Source organism: Aegilops tauschii, chromosome 6 (genome assembly GCF_002575655.3).
Source record: "Aegilops tauschii subsp. strangulata cultivar AL8/78 chromosome 6, Aet v6.0, whole genome shotgun sequence".
NCBI lineage: Eukaryota > Viridiplantae > Streptophyta > Magnoliopsida > Poales > Poaceae > Aegilops > Aegilops tauschii.
In genome coordinates, this window is record NC_053040.3 from 417,318,761 (window position 1) to 417,343,574 (window position 24,814).

Here is a 24,814-nt window from a genome sequence, read left to right on the forward strand (position 1 = left end):
TGAATGCGCATATATACTATTAATATAAAGTTGAGTCATCTATTTTGAAACGGAGGGAGTAGCTAGTATCACTGAGACACTGATGCATGTGTACGTTGAAATTGTGCTGCTCGCCGAGCTAGTCGTGGACGTCGGCCGTTGGATGGGGCCGACGTCGACGTACGTACTGTATCACATTACACATTTCGTTCCTCGGTAGAAATCAAATGCATGTCATATTGTCATGATGCAAATTGGAAATCTTTCCTTCATGGAGGATCGGCGGCAGAAAACAAGTCGCTCTCGATCGATCCATCGGAGAAGGGTCAGTAATGTCAGACTCACTCGATGCTGTCTGTAAATCAAGGGAAGGCGTGGAGGGTGCTAGAGGCGTACGGCGATGGTGGCGCGCGCGGGACCTTTTGGAGCGCGGGCCGCGTCGCGTCGAGAGATGGCACCGGCGGCATGATCGGCCGCGACGACGTACGGCGAAGAGGAGGATAACATGCGCGTGGAGAAGAGAGCTGGCTTTGGCATGCATGCATGCATCTCGAAGGAAATAACGCCGACGTACGGCGGGCAAGGCAACCAAAACGGCCGCCATCGATCGCCGGTGGTGCGGTCAGTTTGGTCAAGCCCGGCCGCCCAAGGGACGTCCCAACTTGACGCGCACCTCATCGATCGGAGGAACCACGAGCGCGGTCGATTCCTTCCGGGCGTTGGTTGGGTCAAATCGTGGCAGGGCGGCCACCGATGGAGAGGTCCTGCCTGCAGGTGCGGTCGCCGGACTGGCCGGGAGATCTCGGGCGACTCCCTTAGCGGCCGGCGCCGTGCTCGACGGCAGGGACACGGCCGGCCATGGAGCTGGCGTTCGCGTCCGTACGGTGGTGCTTCTGCTTGGTAGAGGCATGCATGGCATGGATCCCGGCGGCGACGAGGCAACCATGCATGCATGACTCGTAGAAGATGGATGAAGCAAAGCAAACACATGCATACGGAGACGGCGGCGACGACGGTGAGCTTGGAAACGTCGTCGGTGCTACGTATGACAGATTGGTGACGTTGTCGTCGTCGTCGACGGTGACGTTGGTGAGAAATAAGTGAGGGGTAGAATGACGTAACGTGTCACTCAAAGGTCCATGTCGCCCATGCGTTTCTTCAGACCCTTTGACATACGGGTACGGTGCTACTTATGACAGATTGGGAGCTCCGCAGGAACATATATAAACCTTGAAGGTTAGCCAGGTTCGTTTCTTGACCTTTTTTCTTCCCCCACTCTGCACGCGGTCGAGCGCTGACAAACTTCAAGCCCCATTCTTACTCAAGTCTTAATTGTCTCCGCACAGGGAAGGCTCCAAGGACAAGGAGACAGCTCGTTGTCATCGGGATGCACGTTCGCGTTATATATGTTTCATGCATGCTGCCGGAAGAGCAGAATCCGAATTGCGCGACCGGTTCGTCATCCCAACTGTCATCCATGGTCGAGACCCCTTTGTATAAATACGACCAATGGCATGCATATTCTTCACTCGTCTCAAGTGCTTTGCTACCTACTACCTACACTAGCTAAGCTAGCCATCTCCCGCTGCTGGTTGCTCGATCGATCCCTAGTTCGGCAATGGCAATGGCAATCAGCAAGGTACATTTAGTTTGGTCACTATGTGTGGCTTTCACGTTTGCCCCGCAGCAGCTGCTGCCCCTGCTCAAGGTTCTGGTTCTGGTTCAGGCAGGGTGCGCCGCCATTACGATTTCTTTGTAAGTCTTCATATCTACTCTCATGCATGCATTTTGCTTCCCGTCGTCCGTCAGCTGAAGTATGGACTGATGTGCTACTAGCTAGCTAGTGGTCTGCAGAATTTACTTTTTAGAGACTATTAAAAGACTACATACGGAGTAAAATGAGTGAATCTACACTTTAAACTACATCTATATATATTTGTATGTAGTCCATAGTAAAATCTTAAAAAAAACTTATATTTAAGAACAAAGGGAGTAGCAAACGGCGGCCGCCATTGTTGCAGATAAGGGAGGCCAACTACACCAGGCTCTGCAGCGAGAAGACCATCCTCACCGTGAACGGCGAGTTCCCCGGCCCCACCATCTTCGCGCGCAAGGGCGACGTCGTCCTCGTAAACGTCCACAACCAAGGCCACCAAAATGTCACCATCCACTGGTAATTTTTCGAACTGTACTACTTGTTTCACATGGCATTGGCATGAAGCTCTCCACACAGTGCAATGGCACTATTCTCTGTCCATGGTGCAGGCACGGCGTGGACCAGCCGCGGAACCCGTGGTCAGACGGGCCGGCGTACATAACGCAGTGCCCCATCCAGCCCGGCAACACATTCACCTACCGGATCATCTTCTCCGAGGAAGAGGGCACGCTGTGGTGGCACGCGCACAGCGACTTCGACCGTGCCACCGTGCACAGCGCCATCGTCATCCACCCCAGGCGCGGCACCGCCTACCCCTTCCGGAAGCCGCGCCGGGACATACCCATCATCCTCGGTATGCACGCTCAAACGCTGGTGCTCTTGGGTTAAAAATTCCAACGAAATTTCAGCGAAATTTTTGAAATGTTGCATATTTTAGTAGGGTCTGAAATATTTTTAACCCCCAAATTTCGAGGTAGATTCAGGCTGATGTTAAAAGAAACTTAAATTATGTTAGATTTCATTAAAATTAAGTGAAATTTGAAATCTCAAAATCCAAAATAATTTCTGAAATATGCTAAATTTTTAAAATTTTACATATTTCGATGAGGACCGAAATTTAAAAAACCTTGCTCCTTCCTGCACTCTGATCGCACGCGTGCTTGGGACCTTGGGTGAGGCTTGAATATGCGAACATTTTTGCGTGCATGGGAGTGGTGGAACCGCGACGTCGGGCAAATGCTCATCGAAGCCCTCAGCAGCGGTGGCGACTTCCAACAGTCGGACGCCAACACCATCAACGGCCAGCCCGGCGACCTGTTCCCGTGCTCCAGTGACACCACCTTCAAGCTGCCTGTCGAGCACGGCAACACCTACATGCTCCGCATCATCAACGCGGCGCTCACCAACGAGTACTTCTTTACCATCGCCGGGCACCGCCTCACAGTGGTCGGCGGAGGCGTACTCGGTGCAGCTCAGGTCCCTCGCCAACGAGGAGCACCCGGTGGACGTGCCCCGGCACGTCGACAAGCACATGCTCATCACCATCGCGGTCAACGAGATCCCCTGCACGCCCGGCAAGCTGTGCAAGGGCCCCCGCAACAACAGCCTTGCGGCGAGCCTCAACAACGTCAGCTTCGACATGCCCACCACAGCCATCCTCGGAGCCTACTACAGCTCGATGCTTCAAGGCGTGGCTAAGACGGACTTCCCCAATAACCCGGCGGTGGCTTTCAACTACACCTCCGATGACCTCCCTCTAGACCTCAGGTTCATGGCGCACGACACGAGGCTGAAGGTGCTGGAGTACGGCACCATGGTGGAGGTGGTGTTCCAGGACACGTCCATCCTCGGCAGCGAAAGCCACCCCATGCATCTTCACGGGTACAGCTTCTACGTGGTAGGGAGAGGGGCTGGTAACTTTGACAGGCACAAGGACCCGGCGACGTACAACCTGGACGACCCGCCGTACCAGAACACGGTCTCCGTGCCCAAGGCTGGTTGGGCCGCAATCCGCTTCCGGGCGGCGAATCCAGGTGAGTGCTTATTAAGGCATCTCTTTCAGCATTTCTATGGCTCATTGTGAGGGTTTTTCTAACTTCACCTTTGTGTTTCTATGGTTGTTGATTTAGGTGTATGGTTCATGCATTGTCATTTCGAGCGACACATGGTCTGGGGGATGGAGACTGTGTTTATTGTGAAGAACGGCAAGGCAGAAGAAGCTAAGATCATGCCACCACCTTCAAATATGCCAAAGTGCTGATGGAGTACATTATCTCCTATAGAAGGAGACAAGAAGTCAAAATGCCACCACTGAAGAAATAGTTTACCTAATACCTTTATTCAAATTAACTGGCAGATTCCAATCAAATATGTTTAATTAGAGAAAATGAAGTGAATCACCCATAAATATCTGGCCATTAGTTGGAGTGAGTGTTCATTCTCACCCACTTTGGTATGACCCGAACAATTGAGTATGTGTGTGTGTTGAAAGACATCTACCTTCTACCCTTCAGGGAAATTTGATTAACACGTGGATTGTCCGTAGTCGGACTTTGTGTTTATCTTGAATGATTATATAACTTGATGATATTGTGTGACATTGTGGCGATTGTAAGCCAAAGCTCGTATTCTATCTATTCAGTACATGAGATGAGCAAAAATACAACCACTCTTGCGACCATACCAATATGCGCTTATGCCCCAAGTCGTGCCTCGACACGTATAGCGTATAGTCGCATATTGGGCGTTCCAGTGTGTGTGTTGAAAGACATCTACCTTCTACCCTTCAGGGAAATTTGATTAACACGTGCATTGTTTGAACCAACTCTTACCTCCTCATTTGGTCAAGTTCCAAGAATTACCTCAAGATGTGTTGGATTTCCTCCACCAAGTTTGACATTTTTATTCAATTGCTTGGGAGACATAGTCATTTGTTACAGCATCTTAAAAAACAAAATGTCGTGGCATATGTAGATGCGCTTGATACAAAATTTCTTTAAGAAAAAGAGAAAGACCCCAGGCTTTTGCATCTGGACGATGCATACAGTTATTTTATTAATTATTTATACAAGACCTCACAAAGAAATACAACGGTAAGTCTGAATTCATCGTCTAGGCAACATCTGTCATTACTCCTATCTAACTGATGAAGGGATGCTGATAGTTCGGGCATAATACCACGGACCTCGCAGCCAAGCCTAACATCTAAAACCTGATGCCTCAACCAAGCCACTTCCCGGGTATGGGGCACACACAGATTCGACAGACTCTCAGAGGCCGCCGCCGCCAACTGCCACCACTCCAACTTTAGAGTTGTACTGACGCATCATTCTTGTCCGGTCTAGCTGCCATCGACGCCACCACCTCCCTGTGAGCGAACTGCTGAGCACGTCGCGGTCGCCGCTGGTACACCTCAGCACCATGCCGCCAAATACCACCAGCCGACACAGTTTGAAGTCTCTGAAACATCTGTCGTGCGTAGCACCTGCCGGCCAGGCATGACAAAGCATAACACCTGTCGACCAGGCATGACTTGACATCTTCACCGAAGCTCCATGCAAGACGAAGCCGCTCCACCTTCTACCTCCGACTTCCAGCGCTGCTCCATAAATGATTCTTCCAAGAGAGGAACGACACCGCATTGCCGTCATCGTCCGATCTGTAAAACCATATCCTAGGGTTTCCCCCGGAGATGCTCCCAAGAGGAGAGAGAGAGTCATGATTTGCTTTGCCAAAGGCGATGCAATCTCTGGGTGTTCCGCTGGCTACCTTGGAAAGGGAGTGTACGTGCGTACCGTAAACGGCTTTTCTCCCGTAGAAACCACCGATCTGCGTAGCATTAGTTGACACGTCTGGTCTTGGCCGGATAGAACACCGTACTATGTACCGAAAACTTACTAGAAGTCAATGAGCAGTAGCAATACGCATTAGTTTTCCGATCTTCAGAGAAGACAACGTGCAACAGGTCAAAAATCTTTGTTTAACGTTTACTGAAGCATGGCCAAACTAACTAGTAAATAGGCTCATGCTTTTCACTCTCACAAAACCTCCCAGGGGTGATCGGAATTCAGAGGAGGACTCTGTTACGGAGTTGCTGCAGATTACAATTCAGAAGAGGACACTGTTGGTGTTGGCATCACAGAGCCACAGGCGTGCCTGCACTGTATATTGTCATCGGCTAGGAATAGGATGGCTAGCTTAGCTAGTTTGAAGATGTGTCTGTCGCCAGGTACGTAAGTGCGTGTTTGTTTAACTAACTCCAAGACGAATGGAATTTGTTTTCTACATCAGAGCTCACCGGCTAGGTTATCGTGGCAGACCATTCACACGTCCTTTAGTATCTTCACCCCGTCACGATTTCACATTTATTTGGGACTTAGTTACCTGGACAGAGTTTAAGATTGCCGCGCATATACGAGTCGGAGTGTGTGCATTATTTTAGCCCATATGAAATTTTTGAAATGATGTTGTCTTTCACAAATAAATCATCATAATTTTTTTCGGTTATCTTCAAGGCGTCTGCTAGGATTCGTACGTAGTTGTTACTCAGACATACGGACCACAGAGAGCAACAATAGAATAGGTGTATAGTCATTTTATCCTATTTTCGTAGGTTACAGCATCTCAAACAGGCGCGCTATCTTAGCCGCGCGCTGGAAAAAATCGCTTTATTGCGCACGCGGGGCCGTAACGGACGCTCTAGCAGCCGCGCAATAATCACGCGTACGGGCGTGGACAAAAACGACATCGCGCACTGTTTATTGGCGTTCCAGTAGGCGCACGAGGAACATCGTACAACCTGTTTCTCCTCGAGCAGCACCGGCTGACGGAGGGCCAGATCTACGGCGAGCGCACGAGCAAGGAGGCCATGGCCGCGGCGAACCCAAATTTCGTCGCGGAGCAGCGTGCCATCTACGATGTCGTCCGCGCTCAAGCTGTCGCTCGGCAGGAAGTGGCAGCCGCGGAGGCGCAACTGCAGGCGATCGCGAAGAAGAATATAGCCAACTGCGCCTCCTAGGTGCCGCCGACGAACCATCAGCCGGCCCGGTGGGACGATGACAGCCAAGGGGCCACCATTTCCCTCGTGGACCTCATGTCCACCGGAGACGAATAAGGCGCGGAATCCTCCGAGGATGAGTAGGCCACGGGAGGAAGCGGGGCCTGGTGTCCCATGTGGGCCGGTCCGTCTCCCATGTTCGACTCTTCCTCACCGGAGACCTCACCTTTACTTCATCGGTCTTATCGCCGGTGCTCATGAAGATGGTGGAAGGAGGACGACACGGGCTTGAACACCTGGTGCCGCCGCGTAGGATAGGTTTAGAGGCAGGGTTTTTTTTTTTGTACTAAATGTTTGAAATGTACTTAAATCCATCTTGTTTGTATGAAATCCATCGTGTTGGTACGAAATCCGTCCGTGTTTGCATGAGTTTCATCCGGTTTGTTAAAAAATAGTTTGACATATACGTGGGTAGTATTGGATGGCTGTCTCCCGCATCAATGTCCATGAACTGGTTTCTCTCTATCCATAGAAGGATGCGGAAGGTTTTTTCGGGTTGCGGTTGAAGATGCCGTAGGCAAGGACATTCACGTCGGCGTTGAATGCCTGCTTCTCGGAAGAAAAAGAACCCAGAGGTTTTGATCAGGTCCCCACGTGCTCGCTTCAAGCCTCGATTTTTCTCATCGATTAGTAGTGCTAACTCTTGGCCGGTTCCAGTTAGCGTGCTTAAAATGCCCTCGTCCTAGCTTGGTTGCCGCGAAGGCTTCCACTTCCAGGGCTACTTAGGCGCAGTTGTGGTTGTCGCTGTCATCGCCGAAGAAAATGAAACGTGGAAGACTCGACCAACTAATTTTATGAAGGTAATTAATCATCTGAAACTAATTAAACGCCATGCAGCTGGGGCATGCATATGCATGCACCGCCCGACGTCTCCACCGGCTTCTCGCTAGTAGCTCCTATAAATACTCTCGCGGACCTCGAAAGCCTCCAACGGCCATCACACACACATATTGGTTGCATTCCGAAGTCTACCGTACGTGTTAGCTATATACATAGCTAGCTCCTTAGCCTCCTGCGGTACTCGTAGCGACGTTGGCATGGCGATCAGTGTAGCTATGCTTTGGTTACTCGGTAGCGTGGTGTTAACAACGTTGGCGTCCGCAGCCACCCCGGCGGAGAGCTCCAAGAATCACCACCACGATTTCATTGTAAGTCTGCCTGCAGTCCTGCACTCCATCAGCATTCATGTAGCATTCTTGTTGTACTCCCTTTGTCCGGAAATACTCGTCGGAGGAATAGATATATTTAGATGTATTTTAGTTCTAGATACATTCATTTTTATGCATTTCTCCGACAAGTATTTCCGGACTGAGGAAGTATGTGCTTGGCTCCATTTTCGTTATATACATATAAAAAGTGTACCAATCATGTTCGTTTAGCAATCCTAGTAAAGTTATACTCCCTCCATCCTAAAATAAATGTCGCTGCTTAGTACATACAAAGTTAATATAAAGTTGTATTAAATCAACGACACCTATTTTCGTACGAAGAAGTATGCATCTTATTATGAAGTTTCATGGGTTTCACAAAACGCAGTCCTGAGAACTAGCTACTAGCTAGTAGCTAGTGACCCAGAGCAGCAATGAGCCAATGACACGGCACCCTGTTCACTTTCTGTTCAGCAACACCTCAAAAGTCAGAATTACACTGCTTTTGCCAAATCAACTTCCCTTACAGTGATAAGCCACGGTGATACCTGCAAGCACGAAATGAACTTATTACGACATTCTTCTTGCAGATAAAAAAGACTAGCTACACAAGGCTGTGTCACGAGAAAACCGTGCTCACCGTGAACGGCCAGTTCCCCGGTCCGACCATCTACACGCGCAAGGGCGACATCGTCATCGTCAATGTCATCAACCAAGGCAACAAAAACATCACCATCCACTGGTAAGTTTGATTCCACCGCGCCATTCACGTAACAAAATTCTCTTCTTTCCCTGCTCAGACGACGGTTAACCTTCTGAGGTGATCATCGGCAACCTCCTTGTGGTGTAGGCATGGTGTGGACCAGCCAAGGAACCCGTGGTCCGACGGGCCGGAGTACATAACGCAGTGTCCCATCCAGCCCGGCGCCAACCTCACCTACACGGTCATCTTGTCCGAAGAAGAGGGCACGCTCTGGTGGCACGCGCACATCGACTTTGACCGCACCACCGTCCATGGCGCCATCGTCATCCACCCCAAGGGTACCACCTTCCCCTTCAAGAAGCCCCACAAGGAGATACCCGTCATCCTCGGTATGGATATATCTCGAACTTATTTGATGTATGAATCATGTTATTTTTTTAAAGAAATGTATGAATCATGTTGTGTGCACCATGTGGTATTAATATGCGAGATGTTGATTGGCAGGTGAGTGGTGGAACGCCGATGTGAACCGTCTGCTCCAGGAGGCCAAACGGACTGGTGGAGAGGTCAATATTTCTGATGCGAACGCCATCAACGGCCAGCCGGGAGACCTGTTCCCGTGCTCCAAGAACGGCACCTTCAAGCTAGACGTGGAAAGTGGCAAGACGTACTTGCTCCGGATCATCAACGCGGCACTGGCCAATGAGCTCTTCTTCGGCGTCGCAGGGCACCGTCTCACCGTGGTTGGCACAGACGCGCGCTACACCAAGCCGTTCACCGTCGACTATATCATGATCTCGCCGGGCCAGACCGTGGACGCGCTCCTGGAGGCTGACCGCGCCACGAACGGTTCGTCTAATTGCCGGTACTACATGGCGGCACAGACGTTCGCATCGAACACCGGCATCGACTTCAATAACAGCACCGCCACGGCCATCGTGGAGTACACGGCTGCGCCGCGTGCAGCTCGCGCGGGCACGCCGGACTTCCCCAACCTTCCAGCCGTCAACGACACCGACGCAGCGACGGCCTACACGGATCAACTCCGGTCCCTGGCCAGCAAGGACCACCCCGCAGACGTGCCGGCCCATGTCGACGAGCACATGCTCATCACCATCGCCGTCAACGTGCTCCCATGCACGGGCAATATGACGTGCGATGGTCCACTCAGCAGCCGCTTCGCCGCTAGCCTCAACAACGTAAGCTTCCAGACCCCCTCCGTCGACGTCCTCGATGCCTACTACGGCTCCGTCCGCGGCGTGTACGAGGCAAACTTCCCCGACAAGCCGCCCTTCTTCTTCAACTTCACCGACGACAACGTCCCCACGGACCGTTGGTTCACGAAGCGCGGCACCAAGGTGAAGGTGCTGGGGTACGGAGCCGTGGTGGAGGTGGTTTTCCAGGACACGGCCATCCTGGGCGCCGAAACCCACCCGATGCACCTGCACGGGTTCGCCTTCTACGTGGTGGGAAGAGGGTTCGGGAACTTCGACAAGCAGAAGGATCCGGCCACGTACAACTTGATCGACCCACCGTACCAGAACACCGTCTCCGTGCCAAAGGCTGGTTGGGCCGCGGTTCGCTTCCGTGCTACAAATCCCGGTGAGTGCTTTAGACTTAATTTTGGTTATGAATCTCCTTGTCACTTAGTTGAAATTGAAATGGCTGGTTTATAACTTTGGCCCTCGTTTTGCTATGCTAGGTGTGTGGTTTATGCACTGTCACTTCGATCGTCATCAGGTCTGGGGGATGGACACTGTGTTCATTGTAAAGGATGGCAAGACCCCCGAAGCTAAAATGATGCGCCGTCCTGCGGGCATGCCTAGGTGCTAACTTGCGTGATTATACATGTTGAAATATATTGCTCATCTTTCTTTATCAGTTCGGACTTTTGGAGCAATTGGCTGATGCATGAATTCAATATGATATCTGAGCCAAGAGGTCTTAAGCTCAAGACCTTGCCAACGCAGTATTAAATAAAAACGACTCTGCGGCCTACATCGATCCCACGTGAGCATGAATTCAATAATACGGAGTGTGATAGCATCAGTGTTACATGACAATCAAGAATATAATTATTGTTTAGTTAATTGATGAAGTTATTTTGCGTTTTTTAAAGAATATATATCTGAAAGACTAAACAGGTCTGTTTAATTTTTATTCGGCTGAATAGGAGAAGATCTTTTTGTCGTTCTACTACTATGATGTAAATTCTGATCTGTATTCAGTTCTTAAAATTAAACAAGTACCCCTAGTGTTTATGGATATTTGCATGTCTTGTTATTGTACGCGAAAAAATTGTCACAACTCATTTTCGGTGGACGTGTGCTTAACACGTTTTAGTCAGGCAAACAAGCTTTTGTCTGGCAGTTTTCATGATTTCTTTCACACTTTCCTGTTGAAAAGTACTCCCTCCGTATCAAAATTGAAGACATTTTTATAGGCTAGTTTAATCTAAAAACGTCCTATATTTTGGTACAGAAATAGTACATGTGTCCACTTATTCCAGCTGTATGGAGAAGAAAATATCATAGAATGAATCCATGGACTTTTGAGTTGACTCGCGGAATATATTATTTGGAAACCCCCACTCATATATTAATTAATTAAAACAAATGTTCATACAATCATTCGTTACCATCATACCTATTAATAAAACTAAACTTCGCAATCTTATGTGCCACCATATTTGCCTTCCTGTTTATATTGGTGATTTTTAAAATACTCATCATCTTGGAGACACTCAATGCTTCCTTCTTCAAATCAACAAGTTTTGACCTGTCCAAATTATCATTTGCAAAAACGGAAGCAACAAAAGAGCAATCAGTTTGCAAAATTATGGGCTTGTGAAGAGTGACACCGATATAAAGGCCTGAGACGGTTACTCGAAGTTCCGTTTCCTCAGCACTAAAACAAGTACCAATATAATCCCACGAGGAAATAAGAACTTCTCCATTATGAACCACCCCTACGCTCGCAGTGCTAATGGCCTCCACAAAACTTACATCAACATTAATCTTGAGGAATTCATTAGGTGGGAGGCAGCTAAGGAACACAATTCCTTTCCACATTATTAATGGATTGTAATCCATCGACCGCACCTTTATCTTTATTACTTACCTCTACCTTGATGTTTGCATGACAAGATGAGAAGGATGCCGAGTAATTTTGAATAAAACTCACTGAGGCCGAGCTAGATTCCTTTTCTTTACCAAAGATCAAGTCATTCCTCAAATGCCAGGCTCTCCGGAACATGAATATTGTTTTCTCACCCATAGGCGAACTTAACTGATCCAACAAAATAAGCAACCAGTCCGTCCCTGAGCGGTTTAAAATATCTTCTGCCAGTAAATTCCATACCTGCCTCAAACCCATACGAAGCGCATGGACCTTGGGACAGCAAACCAAAGCATGAAGAACACATTCATCTTCAACACCACAGATTAAACACATACCTAGGGTAGCTTGGTGGTGTTTTACTCTATTAGAGCATCTACAGCCGAACTTGGCAAATCCGACCCCTCAAACGCCCGCGGATAAATCCGTGGATAGTGACTGGGCACGTCTCAAAAAATGCATTCCACATCCGGATACCTCAACCTAGAAATCTCAAATCCATATTATTACATACAATGTGAAACCTAATCTAAACGGAGCTTGCTCGGTGCCGCTCCCTGCTCGCCCGGCTCCGCCCTGGCCATTTCTGGCGGCCGGTTGCGCTCCTCAGAATGTTGGTCCGATCGCCGGCAAGGTAGAGTAGGGCATGGGACACGAGCCAGCTCATGGGACTCAATGTGTCGCCGTCTCCCATGCCCTGCTCTTCCTCGTCAGAGCCCGGAACCCGTTGGGTGCCGGTGGACGTCAGATCGATGACGGATCATGTCGGCGTCCTGGGAACGGGGGTGCCAGGCTTACCTGCCTGCGGCGCACGGCGTGGCTCCACCAACGGTCCGGTACGGCCCAGCTTCGGGAGCAACTACTCAAGACCCTCGCGAGGGGCCAAGCCTCGCGAGGCGGACGACACCAAGACCTCCCTGGGGGCGGCCTCGCTAGGCCGGCTCCCGAGGAGCGGAGATATCTATGCAGGGGGCACCTCGCAAGATTCACGTGACGTGAGCCATGACGACCAAGGCCAGGCAGGCGCCAGCGGGCGCAGTGTACCTGTTTCCTCTTTGGTGCTAAAGAGGCGAGCGCAGGCGAGGAGTCCCGAGGCATCAGGCAAAGGTTTCCATATCGGTGCAACAAGACCAAGACCAGCAGGACGGCAGGACGGAGGTCATCGCGGAGCCCACAGCAGCGTCACCACCAGAGCCTTTGGCAGGCGAAGACCACTTTTGTTAGGATAGCTTGTACTAGTTGTCTCCCTTCAAAATTGGCCGTTGTGGTATCCCTTCCCGCCTACATTTGGGAAGATGACCAAGGCCTCCATAAATAGGACTAGCCACCACCATGGGGGAGGGATCATTCGGACCACCATCTCACACACCAGCTCATCGAGCTCAAGAATACCTCACCTCCTGAGGCTGTTCATCCATTGTACTAGTTCATCCTTAGCCCTCAAGGTAATCCACCACCACACTGGAGTAGGGTATTACACCACAACGGTGGACCGAACCAGTATAAACCTCTGCGTCTCGTGTTCTTTGGGTTCATCGAGCTTGGCCGTGGGATCATTGGGTAGGCAGGCTGGGGAGAAAGAGTCCTTCGTGCGCACCCCAGAGTTCCAACCTCTCAAGGGTCTGCGAAACCCTGAATCCGACAGATCCCTCCAGGGATGAGCCGCCGACGTCCACCATGATGCGGTTGTGTCTCCCGGACTGATGCCCCATATGGGGCGCTAGAGAATGCGACTCCGCCTCGCCGACGTCCGCCGTCGTGAGGCCTGCCGCCGCCTCCCGCGCCCGGTGCCTTGCACAGCGGGCACGTCGTGCCATGGCCTCGTGGGACGATGGTGCATCCCGAATGTTGGCGCGCCAACGAAGGGGTTGCGCGTCCGCTAGCGCATTAGGACGCCAGTCGGACTGCACGGCCTCCGGCGAGGCAGCTACGGCTGGCTTAGCACCGGATCCATGCGCCATTTGGGCGGACGCAATGGATTCCCTCGGATGGAGTCGGAGCGCAGCCGTGCACGGGCCTCCTCCCAGGCGCGGCCGAGCGCAAGCCAGACGACCATCTCCTCCTCGGGCCGCGTGGGACGAGCTCGGGGTCGACGGATCTGGAGGTGAAGGACTCGGATCCGCTGCCCGCCATGCCGGAGACGATCGAAAGGAGCCGAAAATGAGCTTGGGTGGCATAGGGGAGTGGAGGGGAGGGGAGTGAAGTGGCTAGGGTTTGGTCTGGCGAGCGGATGGGGAGGAATTTATGTGGGGTCGGGTGGGCCAGCATGGGCCGAGTCTGACGTGGCGGGCATGCCCGGGCGCCCCCATATCCGCCCCATATTTCGGTTGGATATGGGGGGTGCCGGTCAGCCCGGGCGTATGAAGGCCGTTTGAGGGGCCTGTCTGGGTTAAAAAATCGTGACCGGGCAGCCCGCCCGGGCGTATGAGGCGGATTTCATGCGCCCGACTCTTAACTTCTATAGCCACGCTGTTAGGCACATCCCTGATGTCTACTAGACTACAGCGGTATTTCCCGAAAGAGGAAGGGATGATGCAGCACATCGACGGTAGGTATTTTCCTCAGTGATGAGACCAAGGTTATCGAACCAGTAGGAGAACCATGCAACACTATGTGAACGGCACCTGCACACAAATAACAAATACTCGCAGCCCGACGTGTTAAAGGGGTTGTCAATCCCTTTCGAGCAACGACACCAGAAATTGGCATGTGGACGGGAGAAAGTTGTAATAAATTGATAGATCGAACGCCAAATAAAATAAAGTGCATCAAGGTATTTTTGTATTTTTGGTAATATAGATCTGAAAATAGAAGCAAATAAAAGTAGATCGCAAAGGCAAATATATGAAAGAAGAGACCCGGGGGCCGTAGATTTCACTAGTGGCTTCTCTTGAGAAAAAATAGCAAACGGTGGGTAAACAAATTACTGTTGGGCAATTGATAGAACTTCAAATAATCATGATGATATCCAAGCAATGATCCTTATATAGGCATCACGTCCAAGATTAGTAGACCGACTCCTGCCTGCATCACCTACTATTACTCCACACATCGACCGCCATCCAGCATGCATCTAGTGTATTAAGTTCATGGAAAAACGGAGTAATGCAATAAGAACAATGACATGACGTAGACAAAATCTATTTATGTAGAAATAGACCCCATCTTATTATCCTTAATAGCAATGATACATACGTGTCGGTTCCCTTTCTGTCATTGGGATCAAGCATCGTAAGATCGAACCCATCACAAAGCACCTCTTTCCATTGCAAGATAAATAGATCAAGTTGGCCAAAAAAAAATATCGGAGAAGAAATACGAGGCTATAAGCAATCATGCATATAAGAGATCAAGAAGACTCAAATAACTTTCATGGATAAAAAGATAGATCTGATCATGAACTCAAAGTTCATCCGATCCCAACAAACACACCGCAAAAAGACTTACATCATATGGATCTGCAAGAGACCATTGTATTGAGAATCAAAAGAGAGAGAGGAAGCCATCTAGCTACTAACTACGGACCCGTAGGTCTACAAGAGACTACTCACGCATCATCGGAGAGGCACCAATGGACATGATGAACCCCTCCGCGATGGTGTCTAGATTGGATCTGGTGGTTCTAGAACTTGCGGTGGATGGAATTGATTTTCATCGACTCCCCTAGGCCTCCAGGCGCGCCCTGGTGGGTTGTGCTCCCCTCGGAGCAGCCCCGAGGTTCTTCTTCGGCCTACTAGATGTCTTCTGGTCCAAAAAAATCCACAAAAAGTTTCGCTGCGTTTGGACTCCGTTTGGTATTGATTTCCTGCGATGTAAAAAACATGGAAAAAATAGCAACTGGCACTTGGCACTATGACAATAGGTTTGTACAAAAAATGATATAAAATGACTATAAAATGATTATAAAACATCCAAGAATGATAATATAACAGCATGGAACAATAAAAAAATTATAGATACGTTGGAGACGTATCAGCATCCCCAAGCTTAATTCCTGCTCGTCCTCGAGTAGGTAAATGATAAAAACAGAATTTTTTATGTGGAATGTTGCCTAACATGTCATCTCATATTCTTTTCTTTGTAGTATGGACATTTGGACTTTTATATGGTTCAAATCAACAGTCTATTTTTAACATGAGGACTTTAATACTCAAGCATACCAACAAGCAACCATGTCTTTCAAAATATCAACGCTAAAATAAGCTATCCCTAGTCCATCATGCTTAATCATTGATCCATTCATGAAACACACTCGTATATTAGCTACACTCAATGCTCAAGTACGATCATAGTGCCCCCTAGTTTTTGATTTATAAGAGAAGATGGAGACTCAAATTAAAAATAAAAGTTGCATAATATAAAAGAAATGCCCTTCGCGGAGGGAAGTAGGGATTTGTAGAGGTGCCAGAGATCAAAGCGAAAAAGATAGAGATAAAATATTTTGAGTGGCATGCTTTTCCCACCAACGAAAATGACTTAGAGCTCCCAACACTTTCCATGCTAGATATATCATAGGCGGTTCCCAAACGGAAAATAAATTTTATTCCTTTTTCAACCATACTTTCACTTTCCATGGCTAACCGTATCCACGGGTGCCCTCCATACCAACACTTTCCAAGGAATTTATTATTTGACAACATAAAGTAAATTCATTTTTCATTTCGGGACTGTGCATCCCTAATACATTTGCCTTACTCTCGTGCAATGACAAGTGAATAAACACCCATAGTGAGTATAACACGTCTAGCATGGAAAATATTGGCCACCCCTCACCGCCTCGCAAGCGGTACGAGCACACAAAAGAGAAATTTATTTTGAAAATTAGAGATGGCACATACAAATTCGCTTAGAACGGCAAAAGAATACCGCATATAGGTAGGTATAGTGGACTAATGTGGCAAAAATGGTTTAAAGGATTTTGGATGCACAAGCAGTGATCATACTTAGTGCAAAATGAAGGCTAGCAAAAGATTGAGAAGCGACCAACCAAGAAACAAAAAATCTCATAAGCGAGCATTGAGCATAATTAACACCGAAAAATGCACCACAAGTAGGATGTAATTTCATTGCATAACTATTGACTTTCGTACTTGCATAGGGAATCACAAACCTTAACACCAATATTCTTACTAAGGCATAATTACTCATCGACGTGACTCACATATCACATCATCATATCAAAACTATTACAAGGAATCAAGTTTATTTTGTCCAATGATCTTCATGAAAGTTTTTATTATATCCTTCTTGGATATCTATCACTTTGGGACTAATTTTCATGTGTTGCTTTTGATAAGCTCAAACAAATATAAGTGAAGATCATGAGCATAATATTTCTTTCTCTCAAATTAATTTAAGTGAAGCAAGATAGAATTTCTTAAAAAATTTACTAACTCTCAAATAAATCTAAGTGAAGCAAGAGAGCATTTCTTCAAAAATACTAAAGCACACCGTGCTAAAAAAGATATAAGTTAAGCACTACAACAATTCCATAGCTCATAAAAATTTAGGTAAAGCATAGAGATCAACTCTAACAAGTCATGACATAATTTTGGCTCTCTCAAATAGGTGTGTACAGCAAGGAATCAAGACTTAAAATAAAAAGCAAAACAAGCAAAGACTCATATCATACAAGACGCTCCAAGCAAAACACATAATATGTGATGAATAAAAATATAGCTTCGAGTAAAATACCGATGGTCGTCAGAAGAAAGAGGGGACGCCACTCGGGGCATCCCCAAGCTTAGTTGCTTGCTACTCTTTGGATAATGGCTTGGGGTGCCATGGGCATCCCCAGGCTTAGGCTCTTCTTACTCCTTATTCCTTCATCCATCGTAACATCACCAAAACTTGAAAACTTCAATCTGAAAGTGCGTTAAGTCGACTACAGGGGGTGAATAGGCAATTTTTATGAATTCTTCACTGAGGAAATTCAGGGTGAGGAAATTCCTAAGCGAAGAACTACTATCAGCGGAATAAGTAGTTAGATGCAAGCATAACAGAACAACAGCACAGTCATCATGATGAAATGAAAACAAGCACAAAGTACAGAAAGCGTAAACACAGGATAAGCAGGCTGAAGACAAATTGACTGAAGAAATTGAACTGAGAAAATTGAGAAAGTCTTCAAACAGTAACGATCAAGTACACTACACAGTAATGAGGAAATGGAAGGGTTAAGGAAATAGAACCAGTTAGCTCGGTGAAGACAGTGATTTGGTAGACCAGTTCCAACTGTTGTGACAGTTGTACGTCTGGTTGGAGTGGCTAGGTATTTAAAACTGAGGACACACAGTCCCGGACACGCAGTCCTCAACGTATTCTCCTTGAGCTAAGGTCACACAGACCTCGCCCAATCACTCGTGGTAAGTCTTTAGGTGACTTCCAAACCTTCACAAACTCGGTCACCCGGCGATCCACAATTTCCTCTTGGATGCTCTAGACCATGACGCCTAACCGTCTGGAAGATGCACTGTCTTCAAAGGTAACAAGCATCGGATCCACACAAGATCAATCTCTTCAGTGATGCTCAATCACTTTGGGTTTGTAGGTGTTTGGGTTTGGGGTTTCCTCACTTGATGATTTTCGCTCAAAGTCCTCAGAGGATGGGATGCTCTCAATGACAAGTGTCAGTTTCTCTCGGAGCAGCCAACCAGCTAGTAGTTGTAGGGGGCGGCTATTTATAGCCTAGGGAGCAGCCCAACATGATAAGACATAAATGCCCTTCAATGATATGACCGTTAGGTGGGTAGATATTTTGGGACAGCTGGCGCGTAGCACGGCAACAGTCGGAAATTTGAGGTCTCAAATTCCTCAGGGCTATCATGTTCCTCACTTGTAGGCAATCCGCACTGGCGAATTCCTAACTCCTCAGCCAGAACAAATTCCTCAAAGACCAAAAGAACTTCATCTCTGTCACTGAAGCAATTGACTGAACTGTATGAGATTTCCAATGGCTTCACTCGAAGGGATTGGTAGGTGTAGGATTTTGAGTTGAGCATCACTTGGAAACTTTTCCTTAGTTTTTCCTCGACCCCCTTTAACAGTACGGTGTTTCCTACGACTCAATAAAGAGAAAATGAAACTACGAAAACAAAAGACTTCACGCTTTATTTTCTTCGCATGAATATCAAGTCTTCACGGTCACACCAATTTCTTCACTTTCAAAGTCTTCAGAAAGCCAAAGTCTTCAGTTGAAGACATTCATTTTTAGGGGTCGACTTTCTCTTTAAATATCAAACTCCTCATAGACTTATAGACCTGTGTACACTCACAAACACATTAGTCCCTTAACCTATAAGTATTCAATACACCAAAATCACTAAGGGGCACTAGATGCACTTACAATCTCCCCCTTTTGGTGATTGATGACAATATAGGTTAAGTTTTCAACGGGGATAAACATATGAAGTGTAGATACTGATATTGAGGAATTTGATTGCAAGATATAGAAGAACTCCCCCTGAAGATGTGCATATGTGAGGAATTTTCTTTTGAAAAGCAATGCACATTGAAGAGTAGAATCATGGAGATCTCCCCCTATATCTTGTAATTCACACACGCATTTAACATATAATATGAAGAATTTGAAATGCATGATGAAATATGGTGACTGATGTAATTCAGCATGTGTGCATTAACATATAAGAGGAAATAACATGCAGAAGAACATAGCAAAAGTATCAGACCACCATCGGAGTTAAGATTACAACTCGATCCAACAAAGTTTTCAAAAGAACGAGAGTTGTAACTTAGCAAAAAAATGCCCATATATAGACCCGATTGAAGACTAACTCAAATTTCTCACCCTTTGTCATCGAATGACCAAAAGGGACGAAAAGTGAGGACTAACGCCCCTGAAGAATATCATCACGAAGTCGATGGAGGAGCGCCAGCATTGTTGGGGTCGGTTGTTGAAGTCGTGCCTGCCACAGTGTCGTCCAAGTCTTCACGTTCATCAGTCTCGCGCGATGAAGAATAAGAGCTGGCCACCAAGTGAGGAACTTTGACCTTCTTGAATTTCTTCGAAGGTGGCTGAGACCAGTCAAAGTCCTGCTTGAAGCTCATCTGTCTTAGATCTTCTTCACCGTAGAGATGAGACAGAATAGCCCAGGTGTGATCAAAGACTTCATGGAGGTGATACGTTTCCGTCGCATCTATAATTTTTGATTGTTCCATGCCAATATTCTACAACTTTCATATACTTTTGGCAACTTTTTATACTATTTTTGGGACTAACATATTGATCCAGTGCCCAGTGCCAGTTCCTGTTTGTTGCATGTTTTTTGTTTCGCAGAAAATCCATATCAAACGGAGTCCAAACGGGATAAAACTGATGGAGATTTTTTTGGAATATATGTGAATTTTTGGAAGAATAGTCAACGCGAGACGATGCCCGAGGGGGCCACGAGGCAGGGGGCGGTCCCTCGTGGCCACTCTGTAAGGCGGTTGGTGCCCTTCTTTTGCTGTAAGAAAGCCAATATCCGGATAGAGATTGTGTCCAAATGTCAGCCCAATCGGAGTTACGGATCTCCGGGAATATAAGAAACGGTGAAAGGGCAGAATCGGGAACGCAGAAACAGAGAGAGACAGAGAGACAGATCCAATCTCGGAGGGGCTCTCGCCCCTCCCGTGCCATGGAAGCCAAGGACCAGAGAGGAAACCCTTCTACCATCTAGGGGGAAGGTCAAGGAAGAAGAAGAAGAAGGGGGGCTCTCTCCCCCTCTCTCCCGGTGGCGCCGGAACGCCGCCGGGGCCATCATTATCAACGCAATCTACACCAACACCTCCGTCATCTTCACCAACATCTCCATCACCTTCCCCCATCTATCTACAGCGGTCCACTCTCCCGCAACCCGCTGTACCCTCTACTTGAACATGGTGCTTTATTCTTCATAGTATTATCCAATGATGTGTTGCCATCCTATGATGTCTGAGTAGATTTTCGTTGTCCTATCTGTAATTGGTGAATTGCTATGATTGGTTTAATTTGCTTGTGGTTATGTTGCTGTCCTTTGGTGCCCATCATATGAGCGCGCGCGTGGATCACACCATAGGGTTAGTTGTATGTTGATAGGACTATGTATTGGAGGGCAAGAGTGACAGAAGCATCAACCTAGCATAGAAATTGATGCATACGGGATTGAAGGGGGACCAATATATCTTAATGCTATGATTGGGTTTTACCTTAATGAACGTTAGTAGTTGCGGATGCTTGCTAATAGTTCCAATCATAAGTGCATAGAATTCCAAGTCAGGGATGACATGCTAGCAGTGGCCTCTCCCACATAAAACTTGTTATCGGTCTAGTAAAGTAGTCAATTGCTTAGGGAAAATTTCGCAACTCCTACCACCACTTGTCCACACTCGCTATATTAACTTTATTCTGTCTTTATCTAAACAGCCCCTAGTTTTTATTTACGTGATCTTTATATTCTTGCAAACCTATCCCGTTACACCTACAAAGTACTTCTAGTTTTATACTTGTTCTAGGTAAAGCGAACGTCAAGCGTGCGTAGATTTGTATCAGTGGTCGATAGAACTTGAGGGAATATTTGTTCTACCTTTAACTCCTCGTTGGGTTCGACACTCTTACTTATCGAAAGAGGCTACAATTGATCCCCTATACTTGTGGGTTATCAAGACCTTTTTCTGGCGCCGTTGCCGGGGAGTTATAGCGTGGGGTGAATATTCTCGTGTGTGCTTGTTTGCTTTATAACTAAGTGGATTTTATTTGCTGTTATAAGTTGTTCTCTATGTTTAGTTATGGATATGGAACACGGAATACCAAAAAAATTAGGTTTACTTGCTACTCATGGAGATGGGGAACCTCCTAAAACCCTCGATGCTCATTATGTGAAAGATATTATGTACTACTTCAATAATCTTGAGAAAACCCCATTCAATTATGTTATGGGAGACATGTTGGATCAACATGAATACTTTAGGGATTATCGCTTGACTCAAAAGGGAAACTATTATGGGATCAAATTTATATGTTGTATTGGTATGCTAGGCAACTATGCTTGAGATATGATTATACTTGTTGCTCTAGGATGAAGGCTCCACACCTTCCATTTTCATGCAAATTTAATGATAATGAAACCTTAGCTTCTTATGCTAATGGTATATATGATTACTATGATGTGGAATGAATAGAAGAATTTGTTGCTTTTAAGGGTGCTTGTGAAATTGAATATTTGTTTAAAGAGTTTGAAGATTTTGATGATTCAGTTTATAGACCTGAAAATTTAGCTATCCTTAAATATTGCTATGAGAATTATAAATACAATTATGATATTGATGAATTTATTGAGAAAATCTCCGCTGTCCAAGAAGAGACTAATATTTTGCAGGAGTCTATGGAAGAAGAAATTGATGACATCGTGAGCTCATTGGATGAAAAAGATGATGAGGAGAGCGAAGAACAAAAGGAGGAAGACCGGATTAGCTACCCATGCCCACCTTCTAATGAGAGTAACTCTTCAACTCATACATTGTTTAATTTCCCTTCGTGCTTACCGAAGGATGATTGCTATGATCCCGTTGATTCTTTTGAAATATCCCTTTTTGATGAACTTGATGCTTGCTATGCTTGTGGCCAAGATGCCAATATGAATGATGCTTATGGAGATGAACTTGCTATAGTTCCTTATGTTAAACATGAAATTGTTGCTATTGCACCCACGCATGATAGTCCTATTATCTTTTTGAATTCTCCCGACTACACTATACCGGAGAAGTTTGCCCTTATTAAGGATTATATAGATGGGTTGCGTTTCACTACTATACATGATGATTTTGGTAGATATAATATGCATGTGCCTGCTGCTCCTACTTGCAATTATTATGAGAGAGGAACTACATCTCCGCCTCTCCATGTTTCCAATATGATAAAATTGCAAGAAACTGTTTATACTATGCATTGGCCTTTACTATGTGTGCATGAATTGTTGTTTTATGACATGCCGATGCATAGGAAGAGAGTTAAACTTCGTTGTTGCATGATATATGTTACTTTGTGCTCACTACTAAATCATAAATCATTGTTAATTAAAATTGGCTTTGATATACCTTGGGATCCGGGTGGATCCATTACTTGAGCGCTATATGCCTAGCTTAATGGCTTTAAAGAAAGCGCTGCCAGGGAGACAACCCGGAAGTTTTAGAGAGTCATTTATTTCTGTTGTGTGCTTTTATAAAGTTTAAAAATAAAAATAATGTGCCAAGATTTGCCTTTAGGATGTTTACATTGCTTGTTGCTTTGTGCGGTGCATAACAGAAACTTCGGCTGCAGTGCGCGATTTTACATTTTTTACTGGAACGTCAAACGGTTCTGAAACTTTTTGCAATGTCTTTCTATACAAATTTTTTATTTTTTCTAATGTTTTCAGAATTTTTGGTGTACCAAAAGTATGGTGAATGTTCAGATTACTACAGACTGTCCTGTTTAAGACAGATTCTGTTTTTGATGCATAGTTTGCTTGTTTTGATGAAACTATCGAATTCTATCAGTGGATTAAGCGATGGAAAAGTTATATTACAGTAGCTACAATGAAAAAACAAATATGAAATGGTTTGCAACAGTACTTAGAGTAGTGATTTGCTTTATTATACTAACGGATCTTACCGAACTTTTTGTTGAGTTTTGTGTGGATGAAGTGTTCGAAGATCGAGGATGTCTCGATGTGAGGAGAAGTAGGAGAGGCAAGAGCTCAAGCTTGCGGATGCCCAAGGCACCCCAAGTAAATATTCAAGGAGACTCAAGCCTCTAAGCTTGGGGATGCCCCGGAAGGCATCCCATCTTTCTTCAACAAGTATCGGTATGTTTTCGGATTCGTTTCGTTCATGTGATATGTGCAAATCTTGGAGCGTCTTTTGCATTTAGTTTTCACTTTTCTTTGATGCACCATGCTGGCATGATATAGTCCATGGTTGATTTATAGAATGCTCTTTGCACTTCACTTATATCTTTTGAGTATGGCTTTATAGAATGCTTCATGTGCTTCACTTATATCATTTGAAGGTTGGATTGCCTGTTTCTCTTCACATAGAAAACCGCCATTTGTAGAATGCTCTTTTGCTTCACTTATATTTGTTAGAGCGTGGGAATATCTTTTGTAGAAAGAATTAAACTCTCTTGCTTCACTTATATCTATTTAGAGAGATGACAGGAACTGGTCATTCACATGGTTAGTCATAAAATCCTACATAAAACCTGTAGATCACTGAATATGATATGTTTGATTCCTTGCAATAGTTTTGCGATATAAAGATGGTGATATTAGAGTCATGCTAGTGAGTAATTGTGAATTTGAGGAATACTTGTGTTGGAGTTTGTGATTCCCGTAGCATGCACGTATGGTGAACCGTTATGTAACGAAGTTGGAGCATGAGGTATTTATTGATTGTCTTCCTTATGAGTGGCGGTCGGGGACGAGCGATGGTCTTTTCCTACCAATCTATTCCCCTAGGAGCATGCGCGTAGTACTTTGTTCCGATGACTAATATATTTTTGCAATAAGTATGTGAGTTCTTTATGGCTAATGTTGAGTCCATGGATTATACGCACTCTCACCCTTCCATCATTGCTAGCCTCTTCGGTACCGTGCATTGCCCTTTCTCACCTCGAGAGTTGGTGCAAACTTCGCCGGTGCATCCAAACCCCGTGATACGATACGCTCTATCACACATAAGCCTCCTTATATCTTCCTCAAAACACCCACCATACCTACCTATCATGGCATTTCCATAGCCATTCCGAGATATATTGCCATGCAACTTCCATCATCATCATATACATGACTTGAGCATTTATTGTCATATTGCTTTGCACGATCGTAAGATAGCTAGCATGATGTTTTCATGGCTTGTTCGTTTTTTGATGTCATTGCTACGCTAGATCATTGCACATCCCGGTACACCGCCGGAGGCATTCATATAGAGTCATATCTTTGTTCTAGTATCGAGTTGTAATATTGAGTTGTAAGTAAATAGAAGTGTGATGATCATCATTATTAGAACATTGTCCCATGATCAAAATAAAAGTGGCCAAAGAAGCCCCCAAAAAAAGAGATAGAGGCCAAAGAAGCCTACAAAAAAAAAGAAAAAAAAGAAAGAAAAAAAGAATAAAAGGGAAGGGACAATGTTACTAT

At 46.2% G+C, this 24,814-nt stretch overlaps 1 protein-coding gene across 1 annotated transcript; it reads left to right on the top strand.

Annotated features, from left to right (window-relative positions):
• The first annotated feature begins 327 nt into the window (after positions 1-327).
• On the top strand, positions 328-10,945 carry LOC109761202 (uncharacterized). Its single transcript, XM_073502111.1, has 14 exons — positions 328-462; positions 1,179-1,215; positions 1,667-1,734; positions 2,001-2,152; positions 2,245-2,489; positions 2,844-3,082; positions 3,132-3,669; positions 3,766-3,889; positions 5,707-5,864; positions 7,617-7,840; positions 8,431-8,582; positions 8,691-8,932; positions 9,048-10,145; positions 10,246-10,945. Exons 1-14 carry the CDS (start codon positions 328-330, stop codon positions 10,374-10,376), a joined length of 3,543 nt encoding a protein of 1,180 aa, XP_073358212.1. The 3' UTR covers positions 10,377-10,945.
• The last annotated feature ends 13,869 nt before the right edge of the window (positions 10,946-24,814 follow it).